Raw genomic sequence first — 25390 nt, forward strand, 5'->3', positions numbered from 1 at the left:
TATGTGGCCACACAAGCTGATAAAAAGGCACTAGGGCAGATAGAATACAAGAAATTATAATACAGACCTCACCTACCCAGAATTCAGGATAAACTCAGAGATTCTGGACACAGTCAAGTACAAGGAAGTGAGAGGGAGAAAAAGATGCCTGGAAAATCAAATGGATGTCACATCCATTATATCATAATAGATCCATATAATCATAGGCACTATGCGGTTAGGAGACACTCATATTCTTAATTTATGAGCATCCTAATAAGCTTGGCCATCTTATTTGGGAAACCACAGCATATTATAGTCAGCTGAATGTAACTGGGGAGGTCTGCTATGGAAAGGCATACCGAGAGCAATGAAGCAAGTGGCAGCTCATAGCCAGAGAGCAACAGAAAAGACCCCAAACCCTGAGATCAAAGAATCAGACTCTTTCAGCTGATCCTTCTCTACTTGTTAGTGCTCTCTTGCCTCAGATTATCTTGTATTTACTTGTCTGCTTACATCTAGTATTCCCCCATTAGAATGCAAACTCGAGCCCAGGAATCACTTTTTCTTTTGTTTTTCAGTCTCTTTTATGGGTACCTTGCAAATAGAAGGAAAGCTTACTGGATTCAATTGAAATGGATAACATCTACTGAGAACAACCATTCATTTTATAGATGAGGAAAATAAGGCTCAGAGAAGTCCCACAGACCTAGCTTTAAATTCTGGCTCTGACACTTACCATGTGACTATTGACAAGTCATTTAACCTCAGAGTCACTTATTCCTGCAGCTCTGTGTCAGCAGCCTCCCTATACAACTAAATAAAGAAGCCAGGGCCTTGGCATGGGTGAGGTGGACCAGGAGTTTGAATATCAACTAGCTGCCAATTCCCCAGGTTCCCACGGCACTTCCAACAGGAATTAGCAGTAGTCCTCGGACTTTAACCTGCCCACCAGGTTTAAGCTCCCTGCTTCCTCCCTGCAATGTTTGGTCCTATGTGACCCAGACAAGAACCCTGGGAAAATTCTCTGGACTATTTGTAAATAGTAAACAGCCCCTTCTCCCAAGGACCTCAGCAGACCCTGATCTGTTTCCATCCTCCTTGTTGACCCCTCCAATGATACAGCCCCTTGATAAAGCTGACTCATTTTCTGTACAGCCAAGCCAGTGTCCTTGGATTGCCAAGTACATAGGGAACAGGTTGTAAGATGTCAGAATACTGAAAAGGTTGGAATGAACCAGGTTACACAGGGTTTTAAACACTAAATGTTGTTCTATATTTGATCCTGGAAGCAACAGGTAATTGGCAGTCACTCTATTTTATTGAATGAAGTCAAACCTGGGCTTTAGGAAGATGAACTGGACAAATGAAAGAAAGCTGGATTGGTGGGAGGAGAAATTTCAAGCACAGAGCTCAATTAGAAGGCTATTGCAATAGTCCAGGAGTGAGGTGATGAGGGCTTGCACAAGGGTGGTGGCAGTATCAGAGAACTGAAAGGGGTATATATGAAAGATGTTTTGATGGTAGAATTGAGGGGATTTGGCAACTTGACTGAATATGCAGGGGGTTTAAGAGGGAGAATAAAGAATAGAGGATGACACCCAGGTTGTGAGCCTAAGTGACTGGGACATAGTGGTGCCCTCAATAGTAATAAGAAAGTTAGGAAGAGAGGTGGGAAGGGTGGGGTGGGAAGATAATGAGTTCAGTTTTGGACAAGCTGAGTTTAAGATACCTATGGGACATTCAGTTTGAGATGTCCAACAGGCAGAGATTAGAAACTATAGGTCAGGAGAGAGGTTAGAGCTGAATAAGCAGATCTGGGAATCATCAGCATAGAAATGATAATTTAATCCACGGGAACTGATAGGATCCACAAGTGAAATAATATATAGAGAGAAGAGAAGAGGGGCAAGGACAGAACCTTGGGAGCCACTATCAGTGTGCATGACCCAGATGAAGGTCAAGCTAAAGAAACTGAGGAGCAACAGTCAGACACATAAATAGAAGAAACCAGAGAGATCGGTGTCATGACAATCTAGAGAGAAGAGAATGTCAAAGAGGAAAGGGTGGTTGACAAAGGTCAAAAGCTGCAGACAGGTCAAAAAGGATGAAGACTGAGAAAAGGCCACTAGATCTGTCAATGAAAAGATATAATCCAGGGTCCTAAAAATATTCCATAATCTCTATAAAAAGCCTCACAAACTTTTAATATTAGCATGTTTCCCCTTATGTAAGCTACCAAAACATTGTGGAGTCTAGGTATTCTTTTTCTTTGATCAACTGCTGAAGGTTTCTATCCAAAAGTGTTCTGGTCTTAGACATAAAACTCTTAGGAGAAAATTAATCTTGAGAACAAACTGTCACTGCCTTGTCACTTCATAACAGAACAGCCATTTTTCAAATTGCTGACATATATTTTTGGCCTCAGATGTGGTCCACCCTCTAAGTAATTCCTTCCTTTAGTTCCTCCTCTGTATTTTCATTTTGTAATACATGAGATTAGATTAGTGAGATCATATAGTAAGTATGAAACTCTGAGCATATTCAGTTCCAAATACAATGAAATGTTATCCCACATTAATAAGTAAAATGATCATGGTCATGAGCAGGTAACGTAAGGTAACACAACACTTCTGATTACAAACCAGTCACTCCATAATGGTACCCTGGCCTCCCTCACTCAATCACATTTCTCTGCACAAGAACCCTGTGCTTCAAATCACACTGTTTCCCTTTCTGCCATCCACACACTCCATGTTAATTTTCACATCTGTGCTTCTGTTCATGCTCTGCATGACAGTAGCAATGCTGCCTTGTTTGGGTTGGTTTCCTTCTGAACTTTCTCAGGCTCTCTTCTGTGCATTTTAAAAATGTTTCACTGAAGACTGTTCTTTTTTCTGCTTCATCTTTCCCTTTTTTTAAACTCCTAGAGCACTCAAATCACATAATATAGTCCTTGATTACATATTGTATTGTTTTCATTCTCTAATTCTTTGTGGAACATAGGCTTTATCTCCCAAACCAGTCAGCCAGCCAGTTTCCCCCTCAAGGGCAGGGGGCCTGTTTTGCTTCATGCTTCTCAGATCCCCACCCCATTTGGGGACCTGGCAGAGAAGAAGGCATTCATAAACTACTTGAAGCCAAAAATACAATGTTCTAAATCTGAATGGGAATGGAGAGAAACATAAAAATAGAAAGGAGTCATAAAAATCAGGTACTGGCTCTATGCAACTCTAGGCACCAACTTTCCCCGTTTTTCTTTTTTTCTTTCCTTCAGCTCATGGCCTCTTTATTTTCCAGGTCAACTAGCTACTTCTCTCCTATCCTGGGGGAATGTTTTATAGACAAGGACAGGGAATTGGATTAGAACAAGGACACAAAAGCTGGGGATAAATGAGCAAATCTCAGAATGAAGAAATAGAGGAACTGGTGCTGGGATGGGCTGGATCGCACGTTTTAGCACTGTATCTAGAAGACCATATACACAGTGAAATCTTTAAGCCTGTAGATGGAAAGAAGTCTGTCCATGTGACAAAATACTAATTCTGGATAAACTTAAGGAAGAACCCATCAGCCTGTATGATGGCAGGAAATTAATAGAGTATCACTATTTGGTCAAGTATAAAGTAATTGATTTAGTAGGAAGAAAAGTCTAAAAATATATTTCCAAAACCACTAATTCTGAGCTGTTATAATCCAGCATTCCACACTTATTATGGTTCTAGCTGCTACATTGCTAGAAAGGAAATGAAGCTGGACATGGTCCAGAGGAAGGCAAAGATAACATTCAAGGTGATGGACAGACTTCCCACCAAGTAACTATTAAATCTTAAAAAGTGGGTCTTATCCGTCTAAAAATGATGGAAGAAATGATTAAAGTTTATGAAATCATGAAAAAGATAAACATGGATGACTAAGTCCTAAAGAATTAGAGCTAATGGGAACACTTTGATGCTTTCATTAGTAGGCTCTAGAACTAAAAGGCACCTTAGAGATCATCTCATTCAATCCCCTCATTTTACAGATGAATAATCCAGGCTTCAGAGAGGTCAAATGTTAGGAGATTATAAGTAGGTTTTAAATAAAGAAGAGGAAGTGTACCACCCCCCAAAAAAACCCCAGTAAAATACCCTAAGAAACCAAAACTGAAAATACAACTAGGCTCAAGAAGGGTTTAGTCAAAACTGTAGATGACATTTCGATAACAACTTACTAAGGGAAACTATGGATATCGGAAGCATATTGTTAACTGTTACAGTTTAATATAATTGATGGCAATAATTGTCCCTCTCCCCAACCCAATCCTCCCAACTAGCCTCTGTCGTGCCAGCCAGGTTACTAGGTTAGAAAGATGATCAATCAGACTCAGGACTCACTTCTCAACTTAATTTTTTTTTCTTTTTGCCACATGGAAGGATTTTTTTGCCCTATGGACAGGGACTCATAGGCCAGCAGCTGAGTGAGCAAACAGCTATGAATCCAACCAAATGGCGCAGTGTGGAGAACATTCTTCAGAAATACTTGGGCCATAATTTTGCCCATATAGAGCATGGGAAATAGCATGATAGGCAACTTTTAATTCTCTGGCCTTTCTTCAAAATGAGGGTAATACTGATGGTTGCGCTACGAAATCTTGTAGCATTTATTGTATTCGTGTGTGTGTGTGTGTGTGTGTGTGTGACAGAGAAAGAGAAAGACAGACAGAGAGAGAAAAAGAGTAGTGAGGAATGGAAAGCAATGGAAAGAAGAGTCAGAAGATCAGGACTTAAATCCTTTGTCATTTGCTACCTATATAAACTTTGACAAATTACTTGGGGCTGCAGTCTCTTCATCCATAAAACTGAATTTTATATTCATCAATACAAATTGGCAAGAGTTGGAGGGGAGGTTTATTAGAGATGTTCTTTAAGGGCTCTTCTGGCTCTAAATGGATGATGGTGATGATGGTGGACCAAATGCATTAATGGACTTCTAAAGACCTCTCACCTCCTACTCGACAAATCAGAGTCAGTATCTTCAGTCCCTAGGGTGTAATCATTCTTTATGTCTCTGACTCCAACTTGGGTGAGAGCCATTATGTTGTTCACTGACAGGTAGTCTATCCTTTATATAAACTGTGTCATGTCGTAAAAATGTCTGAAATGTTATTTTTTTCCCAGAATTCCCTTCTTTGTGAAGGTGAAGTTGCTTGCCCTTCATGGTGAATCAGCACGAGGTGCACAGATCCTAAAAATGCTGTTCTAAGCTTCAGGGGATTTGGTGGTTTGGTGCTGGTTGATAGAGATCTGAATTCCTTCAACCTTGACCCACTACTGGCTGTGCACTTCTCTTAACTCAGACAGAGCTGAGACAAAAGTTTTGATGAAGTGCAGAATCTTTCACTTTGCCCCAAACCCCCTGTGGCTATTACGAGTTTATGGTAACTTAACAGGGCAACCCCCCCTTCTTTAATCTAAGGATCCTGATCCTATAGTGACATCATAGCCTTTGGGTATCCTACAGAGTCAGCCTAAAGCCATTAGAATAGGACAACAGGAAAATACAAATCAGTTGAAGCCTACAAATTTTCATTTTAGAAATTTCATTTTAGATTTCAGTTTGAACGTTTTCCCCTGACACTCGTTATCCATACTATCAACAGCTATAAAACTAAACTGTGTCTTTTTCCTAGTGATGTGGCAGAGTAGCCCCCAGAGCCAGGAAGACCTGGGTTCAAGTCCTGCTCCTGGCACATACTCTCGGCCTCAGGCAAGTAACTGAATCTCTCAGTGCTCCAGGCCAGTAGTGTCAAGTTTAAATAGAAAAGGGGGCACTAAATCCTACATAAGGATCCCTGTGGGCCTCATATTGACTTAGAAAAACACATATTGACATTATCTTTGTTTCATTATTTTTTGGTTAAATATTTCCCAATTAAATTTTGATCTGTTTGTGGCACTTGGGAGTGATTCGCCGTGTGTTTGGTCCCCCTGCTCCAGTCAGCTCTATGACGAAATCACTGAGAAGGTGCCAACCCGCGTTAGCAAAGGAAGTTACCTATTGATGGCTGCATACACCAATTAAATTGAGGGCCAATTTTTATCCTTTATTCCATTCCTAATTCCAGGTGAAAGTGAACAAAAGTCCAAGACAAAGAGAAAAGGAAAAGACAAGCAAAGAGTGTGAAGAATTAATTTTCAGTTGGATAACCCAGAGCTGACTTCAGAGATTCAACTCAATCTCAGTGGAAGAAAACTATAATCCTAAAATAGGGAAATATTATGAAACAGAGCTGTAGACACATGTTAAACATTATTTTCTAGACAACCAAAACACTTCATAATCAAAGGAGTGGCATTTCTCAGGCACTGGGATATACAGAGCTCTAGTTAAATCACTATAATAACCTCTCCCTGTTGGCATCTCACTTGGACATTCCACATATCCATATGTATCCATCCCTATCATTGAGCCTCATCATAACACTTTTAAAGGAGGTGGGGTTGGTATTATTATTAGTTCCATTTTATAGATAAGGAAACAGACACTGAAAAGTTAAATAATTTTCCAAGGTTATAAGGCTAGTAAATGACAGTTAGGACTAGAGCCTAGGCAGGCCTTCAGGAGAGAACATTCAGAAGACTCAGAGTTAAAAAAAAATAGGTTCCATAGTAATAAGGCCAGCTCTAGGCCTGAACAGGAAAATAGATAATGTATATCTCTGCTAATGCAATTTTTTTTTCTTTTGATGACCTTTGCCTTCTTGAACCACACACCTGGATCTTCTCCTCAGGCACCTATGGCCCTGAGTATCTCACTCCCTACAGAAACTTGCTTTTGTGAAAAAAAAATCTATCCAAGTCATCCATAATAACCTTTATTTGTAAAATGCTTCAAGGGTTGCAAAGGGATTTCCTCACAACCATCTTCTGAGGTATGTAGTACAAGTATCAATATCCTCAATTTACAGATGAGGAAACTGAGGCTCTGAGAGATTAAGTGACTTGCCTCTGATCATCCATCTAGTGAGGTGGGAATTGAACCCAGGTATCAGGACTCCAAGTCTCACAAACTAGCCACTATACATTTCTGCCTCTTTAATAATAATGTGTGTTACTGAGACGCATGAACACATTGCCTCTAGGAGGGGCAATATTTTAACTAGGGGCAAAGCTAAGGAGTTAAAGGAATGAAACTCTAATCGTGTAAATTTATACATCATCAAGCTAAATGGAAGAGGTCTTGTTATTGTTTTGTTTTGGTCTGGAAAGTAGGGAATAAGGGTGCATCTCAGGGTTGCTGAAACATATATGGTAATACTCTGCCTATATGAAATGGTACTATGTAAATTTTGAAAGAGTATTTCTCAATCTCAGAGTAAAACCAAATAGATTCAGAGCAGCCGTGTGTAAGAGACTCTCTATTGTTGAGTGATTGGCTGCTACCACCACCACAACCCAAGGAAATGGGTTCAGAGGGAGGTACCTTCAAGACCATAACCTTTGTACCCAAAACATTTCCTTGTTACTTTTCTTCTAAGTTTCTTTAAATTTAGTCATCCAGTCAGGGCTGGACTGACTTTTTTTTTTTTTTTTTTTACTATAGGGTTGAGAGGGGCTCAAGGGGAAAATATATAAAAGCAAGTAAATTATAGGTTGAGAGTGTCATTACTCAAGCTAGCTACTCATTTGTCAGGCCCCTAACGTGGTGGTGTTACCCTGTTTAATTCTCAAGCAACCATTTCAAACTGTTAGTAGCCACAATCATTGGGCTACTTGACCTTTGTTTGCTGGTCAAACATTTGTAATTTGGGAGGAAGGTTTTTGCCTCAGGGGATCTTAATGCTGGATGGGATTTATATTGGTGTTAGCATTCTTTCATCTTAACCCATCTCTGCTTCACAAGGTGGCCTCAGCTTCTCCCGAGGAAAAAAAAGACACCTCATTTTGTGCAACACCCACTTCTCCATCTTTATCTACCTCGCCCTGTGATTACTTCTCTTCCACCTAGCCCAAACCCTGGCTAAACAGATCACTTTGGAAATAGGTGTCTTTTATTTTTAGTAGCAGGTGGGGCATGGTGAGTGTGCAAGAAAGGCAAGAAGATGAAAAAGTGAGAGATTTACTGATCTAGAACACATTCAAACAGCAGGTCTCAAATTTAGCCTTTTCAATATTTCAGTTGTCAATGTAAAATATATGCACTTTATAACTAACACACACACACACACACACACACACACAATTTGTTTTGCTTACCTGACAATCAGGAGATGATTCTGGCTGTATTTGACCACTGTGAGGAAAAGGGGAAAAACACACAAAGCATTGAAAAGTCAAGAATAAAATCTTCAGTTCAAAAAATAAAAATACGGATTAGTGAACATAAACTAAACATACTTTAATGTAGAATCCTGTAATTCTAAGGCTGTTGCTGAGTCCATGGGATAGAGGTTCATGACACTTCTCTCTGTAATATCTGTGCTTAACCTATCAAGTTTGAAACAAAAGAAGAAATAGTATTGTGAGTTATTTCACTGAGCTTTTTTATTCACTGAGTTCAGTAAGCTTTATTGCCTCATTAAAGAATATAAATATCAAAAGGCTGAATGTCCAAATACTTGGTTCCTTAGGAAATTTTAGTGCAAAACTCATTATTAAAAAAGAAGTCATTTTTATGTCAGCAGAAGGTCATTTAATAAATTTTCTCTTCTAGAACATAGCTTGGCAACCAGAGATAATGCAAGGAACTTTAATGGGGTGTTTATATTTAGTTCAAAATGTCAATAATGTGAAAAGATGAGTCCTGCTTCACCTTTTGAAATAACAGATATGCTGAAAGAGTTATAATCTCCAAGTTAGAAATCTTTTCACCAACCTCTAATACACATTTTACCACTGGATGCTGCTGGGCTAAATGGCACAGCTCTGGGCTTTGCACCAGGAAGACCTGAGTTCAAATCTGAGCCCAAGACACTTACTAGTTGTGTGAACCTGGGCAAGTCACCTAACCCTCTTTGCCTCAGTTTACTCATCTGTAAAATGAGCTAGAGGAGGAAATGGCAAGCCCTTCCAGTATCTTTGCCACAGAAAACCCCAAATAGGGTCACAAAGAGTCAGACACAAGTGAACCATGATGATGCTGCAATCCAATTCCTTATTTTGCTCTTGCAATTTTCAGATGAAATCATAAGGATCTCACATTAAAATACATCCTTGTACCTTGTTTGCTTTCTGAATCAGATCAATTACTGACAGGAACATAAATACCATGGAGGTATTTGGGTCTTTATAGTAAGAACTGTCAACTAGAATTCCATCTCTATTTTTTAAAATAGAAATTTAGTATAAAATGTCATTCATAATTTTATTTTTAAACATTATTATACATGTATCAAATTTTTAAATCATCTATTATATAGAAGTTAGGTACAACTAGAAAGCTAACATAAACCAACTCAGCACCATTTAAAGTTGGGGAAAAGTTCATATTAAAATTACTTATGGAAAATACTACATAAATAGTTAATAGGTCTAGGAGAATGAACCAAGACAAATACTAAAATTGCAACCATAAAATCTGAATGAGAAATACAAAATTCAACTGATTTTTTGGTATTCAAATTTTTTTATCATAAACCTCAGAAATTTTTTATTCTATCAGAAATTAACCTTTAAAAACAATAATTTTTTATGTGGCTCTATAATATATAGGAAGGAAAATAGTAATATTAAAAAGCACCAGATTTAATAGTCAATGTCGGAGGGGTTATAGAGAGACAGGCACACTAATGCATGATTGTTGGATCTATAAACTGGTATAATCATTCTAGAAAGCATTTTGGAATTATGCAAATAAAGTGACTAAACTGTCAAAACCTTTAATTCAGAGATTCCATTGCTAGGCACATACTTCAAGGAGAGAGATTAAAAAAAAGCTTCCATAAACACCAAAATACTACATTTTTGTGGTAACAAAGAACTGGAAATCATGTTTATGAGCAAGGAAGTAAATTATTGGAGGTATGCTTCGCTAGGATAATGGGGCAGTAATGCACAGAATGGAATAGAAAGGGAGAGAGAGTGAAGTGGATTTCTATGAGTTAGGAGAAAATAATCCGCTTATATTTCTTCTTTGTTCTTCACAAAGGTAGGTAACACATTGTGGATTTCTCATTTGTGAGTATTGACATTTTCAGAGCGTTGATCTCTTCTCAGGGAATACTTAAGAGACTGAGCTATCATTTGCTTTGAGAAATCAAACAAATGGTCAATAATATATGCAAAATATTAATTTAAAACTATTACTTGCACATGAAACTTAGGATCAAGGGAAAACAAGCGTACCTGTTGGGATCCTGTAACAAATCTACTGCTTCTCTGAGTTGATCTATCATTGATATATCCACATCTTGGTTATCTGACAAATTTGTCCTGTCACAGAAAGCCAAGAAAGAGCAACAACACCATCATCATCATCACTGCACCAAAAACTTAGGAATAAGAAGTTTCTATATATGGAATAGATTGTCCCAAATTTTGTCTGCCAAAATCCTACCTGGCCTTCAAGGAATAAGAGCAGGGATTGGATCTGTTATTTCATGGGGTAAAGTTAATTCCCAGGTGAGGGAGCTTCCTCTATTAATACAGGTAGGTATCTCTACAACTTAAAGTCCAAGAATTTTGTCTAAGGTCTTCCTGGCTGACAGAGCAGGTCTCCATCCACTTTACTGTTTCTGGCCTTCAATACCCAACTCAACACTGCCTTTTTTTCAGAAAGTCTTCCCCATGCTTCCAGTGAGGAATGACCTATCTTTGGAACCATCATAGTTCAGTTACAGTGCTCTGGTGTACCCATGCTTATTCTATATTAAAGATATCTGCATAAATTTTAATCTTCTCTACTAGATAGAAGGTAAGTTCATTGAGGGCTTTGTACATAGTAGGTGCTAATTAACACCTTAACAATTAACGTTAATAAGGGCCTGTTGAATGGTGAAGACTTTAGGTAATATACTTAGCTCTAAATATTACTGAATCTAGAATAGCTAATTATAGTTGATTAAGTTCTTATTCCAAACTCCATTCTAAAGAAGAAATGGCAGTACCTTAAAAAAATCAAGTCATACATATTAAGACAGTGAATTAGGAAACCTGGGTTCAAGCTATCTCTCTGCCACTAACTAGCTATATGACCTCTCAATGGTCACAAAATTCCTCTGGGCCTCAGTTTTCTTATCTGGAAAACCAATGTATTAAGCAGCTAAGTAATTCAGTAGATTGAACGTTGGATTCAGGAAGACCCGAGTTCAAATCTAGTCTCATATGTTTATTACTTGTGTGACCCCAGGCAAGTCACTAAACCTCCATCTGATTCAGTTTCCTCATCTGTATCGGAATAATAATAGTATCTGCCTTCCAGGCTTGTTCTTAGGATAAAATGATATAAAATTGTAAAGTGCTTTGTAAGCCCTAATGAGCTACATAAAATCTGGCTATTATTAATTACTATTATTATTACTGTTATTCCTACCAGTGCTAATAATCTTAGGATTTTAAAGTCAGGGTGAACCTCTTTGATCTCATGGAAGCAAGCCAACTGAACAGCTGAGCACAGGTGTTTGCGACCTCAAAAGAACTCCTCCACTCTCTTGACCAAAGGATGAAAGTCTCCTTTTACTCTGAAATTTTGGTCAATGTCTTTCTACAGGTAGAAGGACTTTCGAATAATTTCCTAGAACATATTGTGAAATCTTTCCTTTGGGAGAAGGGGAAAAAATGATAAGTAGCCATGCACAATGTAACATATAAAGATAGCCCATTGTAGGGAAAAACACATGTGGATTCAAACTCCATTTTTAGCACTACTGGTAATAAGGGTCTGTTAATATCTTCTCTCTCCGTCCTTCCAGCTAAACTTAGAACAGAGTGGAAGATAAGTTTGCTATTCTTACAAAAAACACTCTGTTTTAAAATGTCCATCTCAAAGACTCTAGCCAAAGACCCACTAATGCCCTCTGGTTGCCATCTTCAGGGGAATAACAAAATATAACCTGGAACCTAGAATCTAGAAATCATTTTGAATCTATCCATTGTTTTACAATATAACCAGACATAACCATGGAGGCCGTGGGAAAGAGGTTTAAGGCACTTTGTTAACCTAGTACATTATTCTTAAATGTGTAATACCAGGATAACAAGTATTGGAAATAGATATATTCTGCATTTTCATCAATGTAAATTGATTTTTTTTTAGAAAAAGAGCTGTCCAAAGGAAAATTGGTTAAAACGTTACTACTACATGCTAACTACTATTCCACCTGAAAAACAATGAAGGAAAAGGGCTAATACTAGATTTTATGCTTAACATAAATCAGTACTCACATTCCTTCTGTTTGCCAGTGTGTGTCCTCTTCTATCCGTAACAATTCATCACAGTCGTCTGTTCTGCCCTGTGAACAACCAACATACAGGTCCTCTGAGAACAGGGCTTTGTTATTCAATAGCCAGACCCTGTGCCAAACCTGCTTCATCTATCAGCTTGAAGTCAGTAATTACAGCTGTTAAAAAGCTAGGCTTTTATTTCTCACTATTCCCTCAATACCCCTTGATGGTGATCAGATCCCTTTCAAGGGCTTGCCAGATCCCTGGGTGGTCCTTCACCTTTGCCAGTGGGAGGGGAGAAGGATGTTTAGAAGTGGGGAGAAAAAGAGTACACATACTTACCAACAGGAAAATGCCACAAATTTAATCTAATCTTTTAAATGTGCACAAAAGATTTCCCCCAGAGAGATTATGTCTTGCTAGTTAATTTGGAAAGGTGTGTCACATTTGTCCTTCCATTTGGTAGACCATGTGTTTCCTTCCACTTTCATCTCTGACACAGAGAAATGCTGCTTTAACTCAGCTGACAGCTAGAACGGAAGCCACCCCTGAATGGGTGTATGTTTCCCCTGGTGAGGAAGGAACAGAAGACAAAAGGACTGCTTTCTGTGTCCTGGTTTTGGCACATCGTTAACTCGGCTCGAGAGTACCGGCCAATTCTGCCAGATGTACCAGTAAGGAGTGTGCTAGCCTTTTTCCTGGGAAGGTGGCTGACTGCCTAAAGCTGGCCTCTAGCTGGAAAAGAACATGGCCTTTTTTGTTTAACTTTTTATTTAATGGAGAAAGTAGACTTCATTGGTTTTCTCTCACAGTATACTCAATGCACTTTCAAAAGAACAAACCACCAGTTTCCACATTTGGATTCTGCATGTCTGGCAAAAATAACGGAGGAGGGTTCTGCTCTCAGTGTTGGCTTTCAATTATAGTAGCTAGAGAAAGCTACCTTCTTGTTTTCATTTGGAGGTCCAAACGAGTATATGATTGTCACTTGTGTACAGCATTTACCCCTTCCAGATGAAAAGGGGGGACTGTCTGGTTTTCTACTAAGTCACATACTGTTATGATTACTAAGGTACATGCTTTCAAGATGATCCCTAGAAAAGAGTAGTTTCACCTTACTACTGGATCACATTTAAACACGAACAAGCTTATTAGCAATAATTCACATTTATGTAGTACTTTGTGGTTTTCAAAGCACTTTCCTTATAACAACCCTCTGAGCATTAATATCTCTATTATTCAGATGAGCAAACAAACTCTCAGAGATCAAGTGACTTTCCCCCAGTCACAAAGTCAGTAATTGATGGGACTGAAAAATAAATCCCTTGACTGACTCCAATTTCACTGCTCTTTCCAAATAATAGTTCATACTTATAAAGCACTTTACAGTTTCCCAAGTGCTTCCAATAGGGTAAACAATATGGCAGTTTTTAGTTGTTAAGCAGTGCACCATAAACTTTTCACATTGTTAAGTATATGTCCCAAAGCCAGAGCCAAAGCTGGACTAATTTCCATTTTGGGGGCTTTCTTGCTTGCCTTCAAATCTATATAGTCTTGAGTTTAACCCACTTGGTTTTATTCCTTTATCCCCTTTTTACAAAACACAGGGCCTTAGTCATAGCAGACATTTGATAGATATTTGCTAACTTAATTTGGTTTCTACACATTAGTTTGTTCCTGGGTTCACTGCACAATTTTGTGACTAGTTACCAGCTTTTTTCAGACTTTTGTTTATTAACATTTCTTTTCTATTAGAGCCCTAAATCAGAGGAAACTTGTTCTAAGTTTCACCCTTAAAATTTTATTACTGGATTTTGTTAACTTCTTTTCTTTGAATTTGGACATCTTATGATCACTTTCAGCAGTATCCCTCTAATTAGGGTGATCTCTCCATACATCTTGGAGACAAAGCCCTATTTTTTTGAGGATCATAATAATAGAAAGCTAGAGTACTACTAATTCTTTCAAGCCGCTTGATTGTGAGGCACTATTTAAATAATCAGGATATTTTCATTAAGAAACTTTGTATGATGGGCAAGAAGAAAATACAGACTGCCAGCAAACTAGTGTTTTCTGACACTTGAAAGCAGTGGAAAACCTCCTGATCAGTGGCACAGATGAAAATAAGCAAGCAAACAAGGAAATACCTCTGAATAGCTGAAATAGATGCCATAGAATCCAGAAACTGGAGATCAGACAATTAACTAATGAAAGCCTCTTCTTACTTCAAACCTAGCTAGTACTCAGAAATTATTCACTCTTCCTTTAGAAACAATTATCATATGATTTTCAAGCTCACAGGAGAATAAAACTGTCTTAAGGATAAAGGGTGAACAGCTAAAACAGCAAGAAGAGATGGATGATGGCAAAAGAATAAACAGAAAAAAACTACAAAAAGCTGACATAAGAACTCAAAACACACAGCAAATGTAAAAATTGTGCTAATCTGACAATGGAATGAAAACTTAAAGCACCATCCTGGGCAGATCAAGCACCGATTAGTCTTGAGTACAGAATGTTTAAATATACATGCTGATTTTTGTACCTCTTCTAATCAACATTTTTGCAACAAAAATTATGTGTCAAGCTAGCACTTTGTAGATATTTACCACTTGATATTATTGACAATAACTCCATGAAAGAATAGTTTTTTATTGGTTTTACTCATTAAATGAGATATTAAATCTCTTGCTCTTTGGAAGTTTGTATGTATTTTATGTCTGGTGTACATATCCCAATTATCAGGGAGAATGAAGTAAACCTTAAAAAAATAAAAGTGCTTCAACTGAAAACAAAAAATGAAAATAATTAGAAGAGGCAGAGAAGAATCCTCTGAAGTTCTTCTCAGGGAAGAGGGGTTAATTTGTACTCTCTGGAGAGAAAGGAGCTATTAGCAAATCAAAGGAATAACTACATGAAAACATTGGTTCCATCAGGAAGAGATCATGTGAAATCTAGCAACCAGAGCCAGGGAAGCAAGGTAGAAAACATTTAGGCAACAATCAATGGAAGAAGGAAATCTAGAGCATTAGAAGAGACCAAGTGAGAGAGTGGGTTGCCCTGGTCAGATCTTACTTAGAGTATTATGTTCAATTCTGGGTACCACATTTAAAGAAGGACATTGTTAAACTTGAGAGGATCCAGGTGATAGTAGCCAAGATGGTAAATGTCTTCAAGACCATGTCAGATAAGAATTACTTGAAGATATTTAGCCTAGAGAAGAAAAATATACTCAGGATGTACATGATAACTGCCTTCAAATATTTGAAAGGCTACATTTAAAAGAGGGATTAATCATATTATGCTTGACCCCAGAAGCCAGAATAGAAGAAGCTGCAGGAAGAAGCTGCAGAGAAGCAGATTTAAGACTTGACATAAGGAAAAGGTTCCCAGCAATTACAGCTATTCAAAAATAGAATGAGGGAGCTTAAGAGACAATAGGCTCTCTCCCTTCCCAGACATCTTCAGGCGTTGGTTGGATGACCACTCGAAATGTATACTGCAGAGGTTATATTTGTTCAGGCATACATTGGATTAGATGGCTTTTGAAGTCCCTTCCAATTCATATTCTTAATGAAATATAAGTTTAATCTACTTTTGCTTATCTAAATATGAATTTTCATACTTACATGGACATCTGTGTTTTCTTCAAATAAAAAGGCCATTATGCACACATGCATATGACAGGCAACTATGAAAGGGAACATCTTGTAATTTTCAAAAAGAAAACCCTGGGAAACTAATGCCAAGGCTGACATCATATGGAACTTTGGCCTTTTTAGAGTCAAATGTTATTACCGTCAATAATTTCTCCTTCCTCAGGGCTTATAAATATAATCTAAGTTCTCTTAAAATTAAAAATTTTTACTCAAAATCTGCCTTGAACACTAGTATCTGTCAATCTCACACTTAAAAAACACTGAGAAACTTAATCCCTATTCCATAAAAACTACTGGGAAAATGAGAAATAGGGTTTGGATCCATACCTCATGCTGTCATAAATTCTAACTTGATTAGCTATATCTATATCTATATCTAGATACAAAATTATATGTATATCACAAAAGAAATGGAAGAAAAAGGAACAACCCACTTGTCTCAACTATGGAGAAGAGGGGCATTTCTTAAAATTAAATAAATAGAAATTACCAGGGAGATCAAGGGAATGGGCTTGATTATATAAAGAAAAAAGGATTTGGTATAAGAAAAAAATATTATCTTTAAAATTAAAAGAAAAGAAACAGACTGGGAAAAATATTTCCTATACATTTATCATACATTTAAGATCTGAGAGCTATGAGTAACTGATGAACATCCATAAGACTAATAACACACTCCTCAGTGCAGCAATGGTCAAAGGACATGATTAGGTAATTTACTGAGAAAGAAATAACAATAATAATATAAAAAGACACTCTAGATTCCCTAGTAATTTGAGAAACTAGAATCAAGACAGCCTTATGATAACTTAGACTATCTAAAATGGCAAAAATAGTGGTTTGATTTTTTAGTTTTAGGATAAAGTCCAGTGTTGGTAGATCAGTGGGAAAACAGGTCTTTGAGTCCACTGGTAGTGGGAATGGAGATTGGTGAAAATTTTGGAAAGCAACATGGAAACATACAATAAGGTTAGGAAAACTGATGACTATTCACTCAGTGACTTAGTTGATAGGACTTAATCTCTTAAAAAAATCACATAAATGAAAATAGGACCTAGCTGTACAAAAATACTCAAAGTTTCTTTATTTGTAATAGTAAAAAATTAGAAACTATATGTCCAATAATTCAAGAATGGTTGAATAAATTACTATATTCTATTACTGAAATGAAATATTATGGTGCTATAAAAGTAAGGCTACAAGGAAATACAGAAAGACATGTAAGGTGAGGTAGAGCAAAATCAGCAGAGTCAGAAGTATGTACATTGTCTACAACTTTTTTTTTAAGAAACACAAGAAATAAAACAGAAATGAAGACCGTTAGAATTAGTCAACAGATCTAGAGGGGGACACAGAACAAAAGTATTTTCTATTTGTTTATTAATTTCTATGGTTCTACTCAAGGATGTGTCAGAGGCACCTCAAACTGGATAACAAGAACTGATTATTAAATTTGCAGTGTGAGCATTTATACCTTGAAATTCGGCAAACTTAAAAATCAGGGCTCAATTTATTGTTTTGTTGATCAGTTAGATTTAATAAAGTGATGGAGAAAATATGAATAATGCAGATTAAACATGAAAGTGGTCCTTTTTTCCTGGAAAGCTTAAACATTTACCACCATGCCCCTGGTTTTATCCTGTTACAATAACTTTGCGTTTTTCATTTGTTAATTTGACTATTTTTGTTGAAAGTTAAGTTTATTAAAATATATTTTTTTAAACTTGCCTTGATATAGCTAATAAATTTGGTAGAGAGGGCATCAGTTTCATCAGTGAACTGTTCTCTTTCTTCTCCTGAGTTATCATTGTTATTCAAAAGGGAAGATTCCTGATGAAATTCCTGATGAAATTCCCCTGATGAGAAAATAAAGAGAAAAGGCAAAAAAAATTATTTCAGGCATAATACTGCTACTCAGTCAATTCACAGTTATCGACAATAATGGATTCTCTAATTCAAAGGGCACAGTGGCTAAAAATGGACAGCAGGAAAGAAAACAAAATGAAAGACAGGGCAGCAAGGTGCTGCAGTGGATACAGCACTGGTCCTGGAGTCAGGAGGACCCGAGTTCAAGTTTGGCCTCAGACACATGATACTTACTAGCTGTGTGACCCTAGGCAAGTCACTTAACCCCAACTGCCTCACCAAAAAAAAGAAAAAAAGAAGTGAAACACAGCTCTACAGTGGTTTTAAAAATGGAATAATGTCTAAAGTTTAATTCCAGATAAAAAAGTAACTCCTCTAATTTTATAAATCACTAAAAAATATGAAAGATATGTGAGTTTACGTGTTCTTAACACATATATGCTGTTACCTGTGTCTCTATCTCTTGTCTGGCTGAGTGAGAGAGAAGGATGCAGGAGAATTCAATGGAACCCTGTTTGGAGTTTATCCAAAGAGTAATAGAAAATTAAGGCCATCCTTTTAATGAATTGTCAGATGGATGAAAATAGAAAGCGTGTGGCTTCCCCAAGAAAACTTATTTTTTAAATGCAAAATTGGACTAGAGTCTTAAGCCACATACTAGTTCCAAAGGAATCTGACTGTAAGATAGAAGTCAGTGAATGAGAAAGAAGCACTCTAAGTAAGGTTTAAGGGATAATACTAAGGTTAGATAAAGTTGTAATTAATAACAATTAATAAATGAGTGAGAAAGGTACCAAATACTTTCTTACTTCTCAGAAGATTTGCTCTATAAGATCATCAAACTTTTCTATTTCGTTGTTTCAGTAGTAATATTTTTATTAGAATGTATAAAATTCAGTTTCTAAACTGAATCTCAAGTAAATGTGGTTGAATGTCAATTTTCCAGACAATGTGAATGATGTGCCACTGCAATTTGAAGGCAGAATACATTAACTACAGCAACTAAGGTGAAGAAAATCAGTCTCCTGGGTACTGACTTCAAACTTAAATAGATGAAGTGACACCACAGCATGATAAATCATAGGGGTTCTAGTCTAAATGAACATCCCATTATGGATACTTTTTAGAAGCACAAAAGAAATTGAGAATGCCAATCAGTTACATATTAATCAGCTCATCATAACTCATGCCATAAACTAATATATTCCAAGTGATTACTTAGCCATATAAAAACTGAAAAGCTTCAATTTTAGTATGTCTATTTGAAAGTCATCAATCAGAACAGGAATCCAAATACTTTCGTGTGGAAGTTAGTTGATTCCTATTCAGGTCAGCAATTGATTCCAGGGCACTAAGCATCAATATTTACGTGTTCCCAAATAGCTTACTCATAACCAATGATAATAATAGAACCAAAGAAATTTAGAACTGGAAGGTTTCTAGCAATCATTTATTCCAATCCTCTCACCTTGTAGATAAGGAAGCTAAGGCTCAGACAGCTTAAGCTATTTGTCCAATGACAGATAGCTAGGTAATTAATGGCCAATCTGGGACTAGAGCTCACATTTCATTCATTTAAGAAACACTGATTAACCTTGCACTGTGTATAGATAACAGCATGAGGTACCAGGGAAATATGTAGTTCGAGTTAGTCCAGCAGAAGAAAGAATTATTCATTTGAAATAAACATCACCTGTAAGGTAGGGCCTATTAAGGAATATGGGAAGAGGCAGGAAGTGCTAAATTACATAAATCATTATGATGCTCCAGCCTGACCTGGAAATTCGGGCAAAAGGGAGTCTTTAGTTCTCCTATAACCCAACTCCCCTCACTTGCAAAGTTTAAATCTAGTGACCACAGACAAGCATAAAAACTGAAGGATTCGTCACAAATTGGGTGGTATAACTCACATAACTACTACAGGCGGATAATGGGCTTGAGGACCTAAGTTCAAATGTCTCTGTTATTTCTTACCTGTGTGACCTTGATAAGTCACTTCTCTGGGCCTCAGTTTTCTTATCTATAAGGGGATTGGACTAGATGGCCTCCAGATCTTTGATCCTCTGTATGATGGCCATATTAACAAGTACTTCTTCCCTATACCCCTATGGAGTAAATGGAGGATTCATTTGGCTGCCACATAGACAGACAAATGACAAGCACGTGTCCAGGCAAAAGTGGACATTTTGGGTGAACTTCACCCTCAAGACCAGTCCTCTTTTGAGTAGTTCTGGGTCATGTCATGAGGTATCCATAATCTAGAAACCACCTCCCCTACTCCCTGTTCCCCCACACAGGGATGACCAGATTGAGTCCAGCCATAAATCCAAGGATTTAGACACAAGTAAAATGAAACAACCCCCCCCCCCCCCCACTCAAAGTTAAAAAAACAAACAAACCTGTATGCTTTTTAAGTTGGATTTGCCCCCAAAGATATAATTTGGTAGTAAAAATGAATGGAATTGATAAACTTCCCTACCCAACCAACTAGCTGTATAAGTAGGTTAGCTGCTGTTTATAAGAATGTTTTTCAAAAATACTTCTGCACATTTAAAACAGAAAAGTACATTTTGCCTTTTCATTTTTTAAAAAAATTCAACCTCTGATTTCTTTGCTGCAGGAAACTCCTAGTAGAGAAACTCCTTTTACCAATGCAGATTAGTGCCTTCTCTTCAATCCTTGGGTCCCAAGAGACTGAATGACTAGCTCCTCTGGGCCTGAGGTGGGATTTGAAGTCTTCCTATCTCTGGAGTTAGACTTTTCAGCCACTTTACCTGTCCCTCTTTATTGTTTCCTCCTTGCTTTTTCCCTTCATCCTCTCATACCTTTCATTGGACGAAGGCGATGACAAGGATCTTCCTTGACAATCTGTTCCTCTTCCATGATATTTGACATTGGTACATTAAGGCTGACAGTATCTTCATCAGAAGGCTAAAAAGAAATAGTTCAACTATCTCATTCATGGAAAAACATTAAAATTATTAAAGATATAAATATGGAGATGAGCCACTTTAAATGAAGCACTTTGATAAAATGGAAAAAGCAATCAATTCTGAGTGAGAGAACATGTGATTAAACAATAGTTTTGCCACTTAGGAGCTGTTATGTAGCAACCATAACTATTTAGATCAAACCTCATTCCCAATGCTTCCTTTTTGATTGGGTGAACTACAAATTAAAAATTTACAAGCAGTAGGAGATTAATAGTTGTCTTATATTTAAAGTGTACAGCTGACCCATCTGATTTTGGAACACTTTATAATAAGTAATCTGTGACTGCCATCTCCAACTGTTTCGTGCTAACATGCTATATCAGGTGAAGGTTATTTAAAGAAAAAATAAACAAACATGATTCTTTCAGAGATGAAATATGGGGCCTCCTTTGAAAAAAACAAAAACAATGTTCTTTTCTTCCCCTTTTTGTAATGACATTCTGTGCTAATGTTTCAAATGTCACAAAGGGGAAGCTGGGCTATCAAAGGCTAAGCCAGTAGATTGGGAGGTCCTATCAACTGGAGACGTTTAGATTAGAATATGGTCCCAGCAAGGGACCATTTCATTATCCAAGGATCCACCTTGCAGAATCTGAAGGGGATCATTACCAGAAGACTATCCGCTAGGACACAGCAATGTATGGAGCCTGTATAAGCATAGTGGTGATATATGATCCTTGCAGAAATACAGTAGGCTCATTTATTTATTTTTTAATTAGAAGAGAGAATGACAAATTCTTGGGGATCAACAATAGTAATTGGCAATAATCCAAGTTTTCAAATAAAAACAAAGGTGACATAAAATTAATTCTTGCAAAAATTTTGGTTCTTACATTTTAATTTTTTGTAAACTCATATTATTAGAGCAGTGGAAAAAAATCAACACTTAAAAAAACCTGACTCATTCATCAAATATATATTGAATATTTAGTATGGGCATAGTATTCAACATGAAAATAATTGGTTTTAATTCTCTTAACATAAGCAATTAAACCAATAACTAGGAAGCAAAAGCCAAAGTAAGAGAATAAGGATTTACTCTTCAAATCAACATGGTAAGGGAGATGAACAGAGAGTGTAATTTACCTCCTATGGGTAATAGATAAAATGGGAGGAATTTACAAACCCTTTATCATTATAAAACTAAGTTCTGCAATGCTGCCCAGGTTACTGAGACCAGAGCATGGTGATCATCAGAAGCAGAAAGATGTCTGTATGGTTTGTTTTTGGGGAGAAAAATGGCTCCACTTTCCCCACTCGGCCTTATATTTTTTTTAAAAAAATTGCCAAGATACACATCTAAGAAAAAATAATGAATTCATTAGAATAAGATAGTATCTTTTATTTTAAAATTACATATCTATTTACAATAAGCAAATCCTAAAATTTAATTTAGTATTTTGAATAATATTTTATGGATGAATTTACATACAAATATAACTTTAGAAAACATCACTATGAACTAAGGTTTATAGTTCTTTTTTGTTGGTATGTGTGTTAAAATTAGTAACAAAGTTACCTCTGAAACAAAAGTACAATTGAGGAATTTTAAGGACATTGCAGAGAATTATGTTATAATTGATAATATAATATTATTCTTTTAACATGTAAAAAAGGCTATTACAATTTTCTGAGGGATATGAAAGGTATAAAATTTTTTAAAAGAAGAAAAAAATCTACAGGAAGACTACTTACTATGCTAAGTAGGAATCAAAATGAAAAAAATACAAAAAGCAAAGAGAAGCCAATCAATTAAGGTTTATGGGAGGGGGGAGGCAAGAGACCTAAATATGCAATACTATGCAATTAATTAGTACAGCTTACACTTAACTGCAAGAGAACAAGAAAAAGTTAACCAGGAAATGTAGTGTGCCAATAGGTACTAAATCTACACGGAATTTAAAATAGATAACATAGTTCCTTCTGTTAGCTTTGAGTAAAAAGGAAGAAGCTATTTTAAAACATTTCCCAAAAAGTGTTAAAAAGTTTATAAAATCATGCAACCAATCAGGAGGACTGCCATTACTAGAGGCCCTTGTAAAAAATCGGACTGCTGTCCTATGTAGGCTTTCAAAGTCCATATATGTGATAAAGGACCAGGTTAGTAATATCACCAGCAAACAGTGCTTATGAAGTGCCCAATATTGTATGACAATGCACTAGGTATCACTTAAAAACGCTTTCTAAATGAACCACAACTTTAAAAATCACTAAGAGTTAGAGAGTTGGACCAAAACAATAGATCTACAGTTACCTTGTAAAAAGAATGACTTAGATACCATCAATCCAAGTTTAAGGCCAATTTGTTATTGAGGAAAACATGAAAAAGCATCAGCAAAAATCTGAGAATAAAAATTCAAGCCAAATGGAGATGTGAGATACAAAATGTAGCAGACAAACCCTGTAGTTTGGTAGAATTAGAGAATAAGAAAGAATAGAAAAGGGAATAGGGCAGATATTTTACAAAGTAAAACCTAAAGTGTTATATAATTGTGAATTATGATTAAATTCTCATTCATTTGAACTGCTAAACTTCAAATCTGTCATACTGAAGACAGGCATTTACCTTTGTACACATTATTTATGGAAAAAAAAGAGATGCTGGTAAAATTAAAAAAGAGAATAGAGAGAAAGCACAATTTTTAAAAAAGTCTTTTTCTAGTGGTTGTAAATAAACACAATGTAAATAGTTGATTAAAGTGGAGCCACTTGAAATTAAAAAAACTGGGGATATTTGATAGCTGCAAAATTATATTTCTTTAAAATATGAAACAATTCAGAAACCTTCCTAATTTAACCTTATCATATAGCCTGGCTTTTTCTCCTGCTTACTATCCCTTTCCAACTATTATAAACTCGTGAAGTTTTACTATGGCTTAACTTAATGAAGAATGATATCTTATAAAATCTTTCCTGTAAAACTCATGTTAATATTCTATCTGGATTAAAATTCAAGAATAAAGAAATTCAGAAAAGATGATTTCATTAGATGTCACAGATATTTAAAAATGAAAGAAAAGGGAAAAAAGTGAAAAGGAGAGAGAAGAGGAGGGAAAGAAGGAAGTGGGCGGGAGAGAGAGAGAGAGAGAGAGAAAGAGGAGTGTGTGTGTATGTGTGTTTGTGTGTGTGTGTGTGTGTGTGTGCGCGCGCGTGTGTTAGAGTTGGTAGGAGTGGAGATGGAGGGAAAACAGAAAAGCATCATTTCACAAGACAGGGAATAACATGTCCTTTCTGCATGACTCAAAACAAAACTACCTCAAAAACTGTGCACTCTCTTGGGCTTAGCATCCCCCAAAAAGTCTCACCAAATTGAGGGAGTTCAAAGTCAAGGAATAAAAATGATAAAAGGATTGGGACAATCACTTTATGAAGGATTTTCCCCCAGGGCCAAAGCAGTAGAGATCTACATGTATCATATTTTAGTAAAAACTTTTCCAGATGTTAACAGACCATAAAGGAGATAATAAATGTGCTAATGGAAGGTTATATACAACCACTAGAGGAAGCTCTGGTATTAATAATAGTTCATTTATAAAAACTCAATATTTTATCATGATATTTTAAAGGAATCCCATTCCCGAATCACAGGGAATCAAAATTTGGCCTCAATTCACAATGACTTAAAATGCACTTCTGGTGAGGAAACTGCAATGCCATGTACATTTCATGAAATACATACACACAAACACACATTCACTTCTAATGCACTTCTTAATCCTTTAAGGTCAACTGTCAACAGTTATTAGGCAGCACAGTGCCTAATACATAGTGGGCACTTCATAAATGCTTGCTCTTTATTTTATTACTATGTTCAGGGCAAGGTACTGGATACTATGAAGGGAATTTAGAAAATCAGAGTCTCTGTCCTTAAAAAGTTCACACTAAAGTTTGACTAAAGTCAAGGAAATAACACATTGATGTATGTAAAGGAAAATATATGAACAAAAAAATCGTACTGTGAATGAAAGCATACCCCCAAACCAGAGTTTAACTGAATTACCTCAGTGGCAGATAAACGCTTATCTCCATTATCACTTCCAACTCCTGAATCAGAATCTTTCTTGCTGGGATAGATGTCATCAATTTTGAATTGAAATAAAACACATCACAATATACATGTCAAAATAAATCAACTTTCAGTATAATTATGATTTTGTTTTAAATAAGTTATCTTTTAAGAAATTACTCAGAAACTAAAATTCCATTCAATTCAATAAATATTTAACACACAATACCTATGCTGTTTATAAAGCATGTGCTTGACCCCAAGAGAGATACAAATGTTAAGATACTGTCCTTCTATAGATGGAACTTGACAAATTGTGCTAGAACCAAATGGAATTGGGACACGTATCTAATTAAAATTTCAAATGAGGCTGATGGGAAAAAGAATCAAATGGCTGGCTAGTTCTTTATAGTAAACTTTTTAGGAATTTCTAATATACTCTAATAACCTGACATTAATCTCAGTATAGTTTAATGTAGTGAATCTATCTTAAAAACAAATTACATACACATGTATGTTGTAAAT

At 36.4% G+C, this 25390-nt stretch overlaps 1 protein-coding gene across 3 annotated transcripts in view; it reads right to left on the reverse strand.

The window, feature by feature from the left end:
- Positions 1-25390, reverse strand: part of LRCH1 (leucine rich repeats and calponin homology domain containing 1) — a 242002-nt gene that overhangs the window by 44897 nt on the left and 171715 nt on the right. For all 3 annotated transcript variants that reach the window (XM_027848157.1, XM_027848158.1, XM_027848159.1), the window contains exons 7-13: positions 24860-24923; positions 20692-20797; positions 17729-17856; positions 12342-12409; positions 10305-10391; positions 8358-8447; positions 8217-8253 (exon numbers count right to left, since the gene is read on the reverse strand). In XM_027848157.1, coding sequence (XP_027703958.1) covers positions 8217-8253; positions 8358-8447; positions 10305-10391; positions 12342-12409; positions 17729-17856; positions 20692-20797; positions 24860-24923 — 580 coding nt within the window. The remainder of the gene's footprint in view (positions 1-8216; positions 8254-8357; positions 8448-10304; positions 10392-12341; positions 12410-17728; positions 17857-20691; positions 20798-24859; positions 24924-25390) is intronic.

This window comes from Vombatus ursinus, unplaced genomic scaffold (assembly GCF_900497805.2).
Source record: "Vombatus ursinus unplaced genomic scaffold, bare-nosed wombat genome assembly UNPS02005659.1, whole genome shotgun sequence".
Classification (NCBI taxonomy): domain Eukaryota; kingdom Metazoa; phylum Chordata; class Mammalia; order Diprotodontia; family Vombatidae; genus Vombatus; species Vombatus ursinus.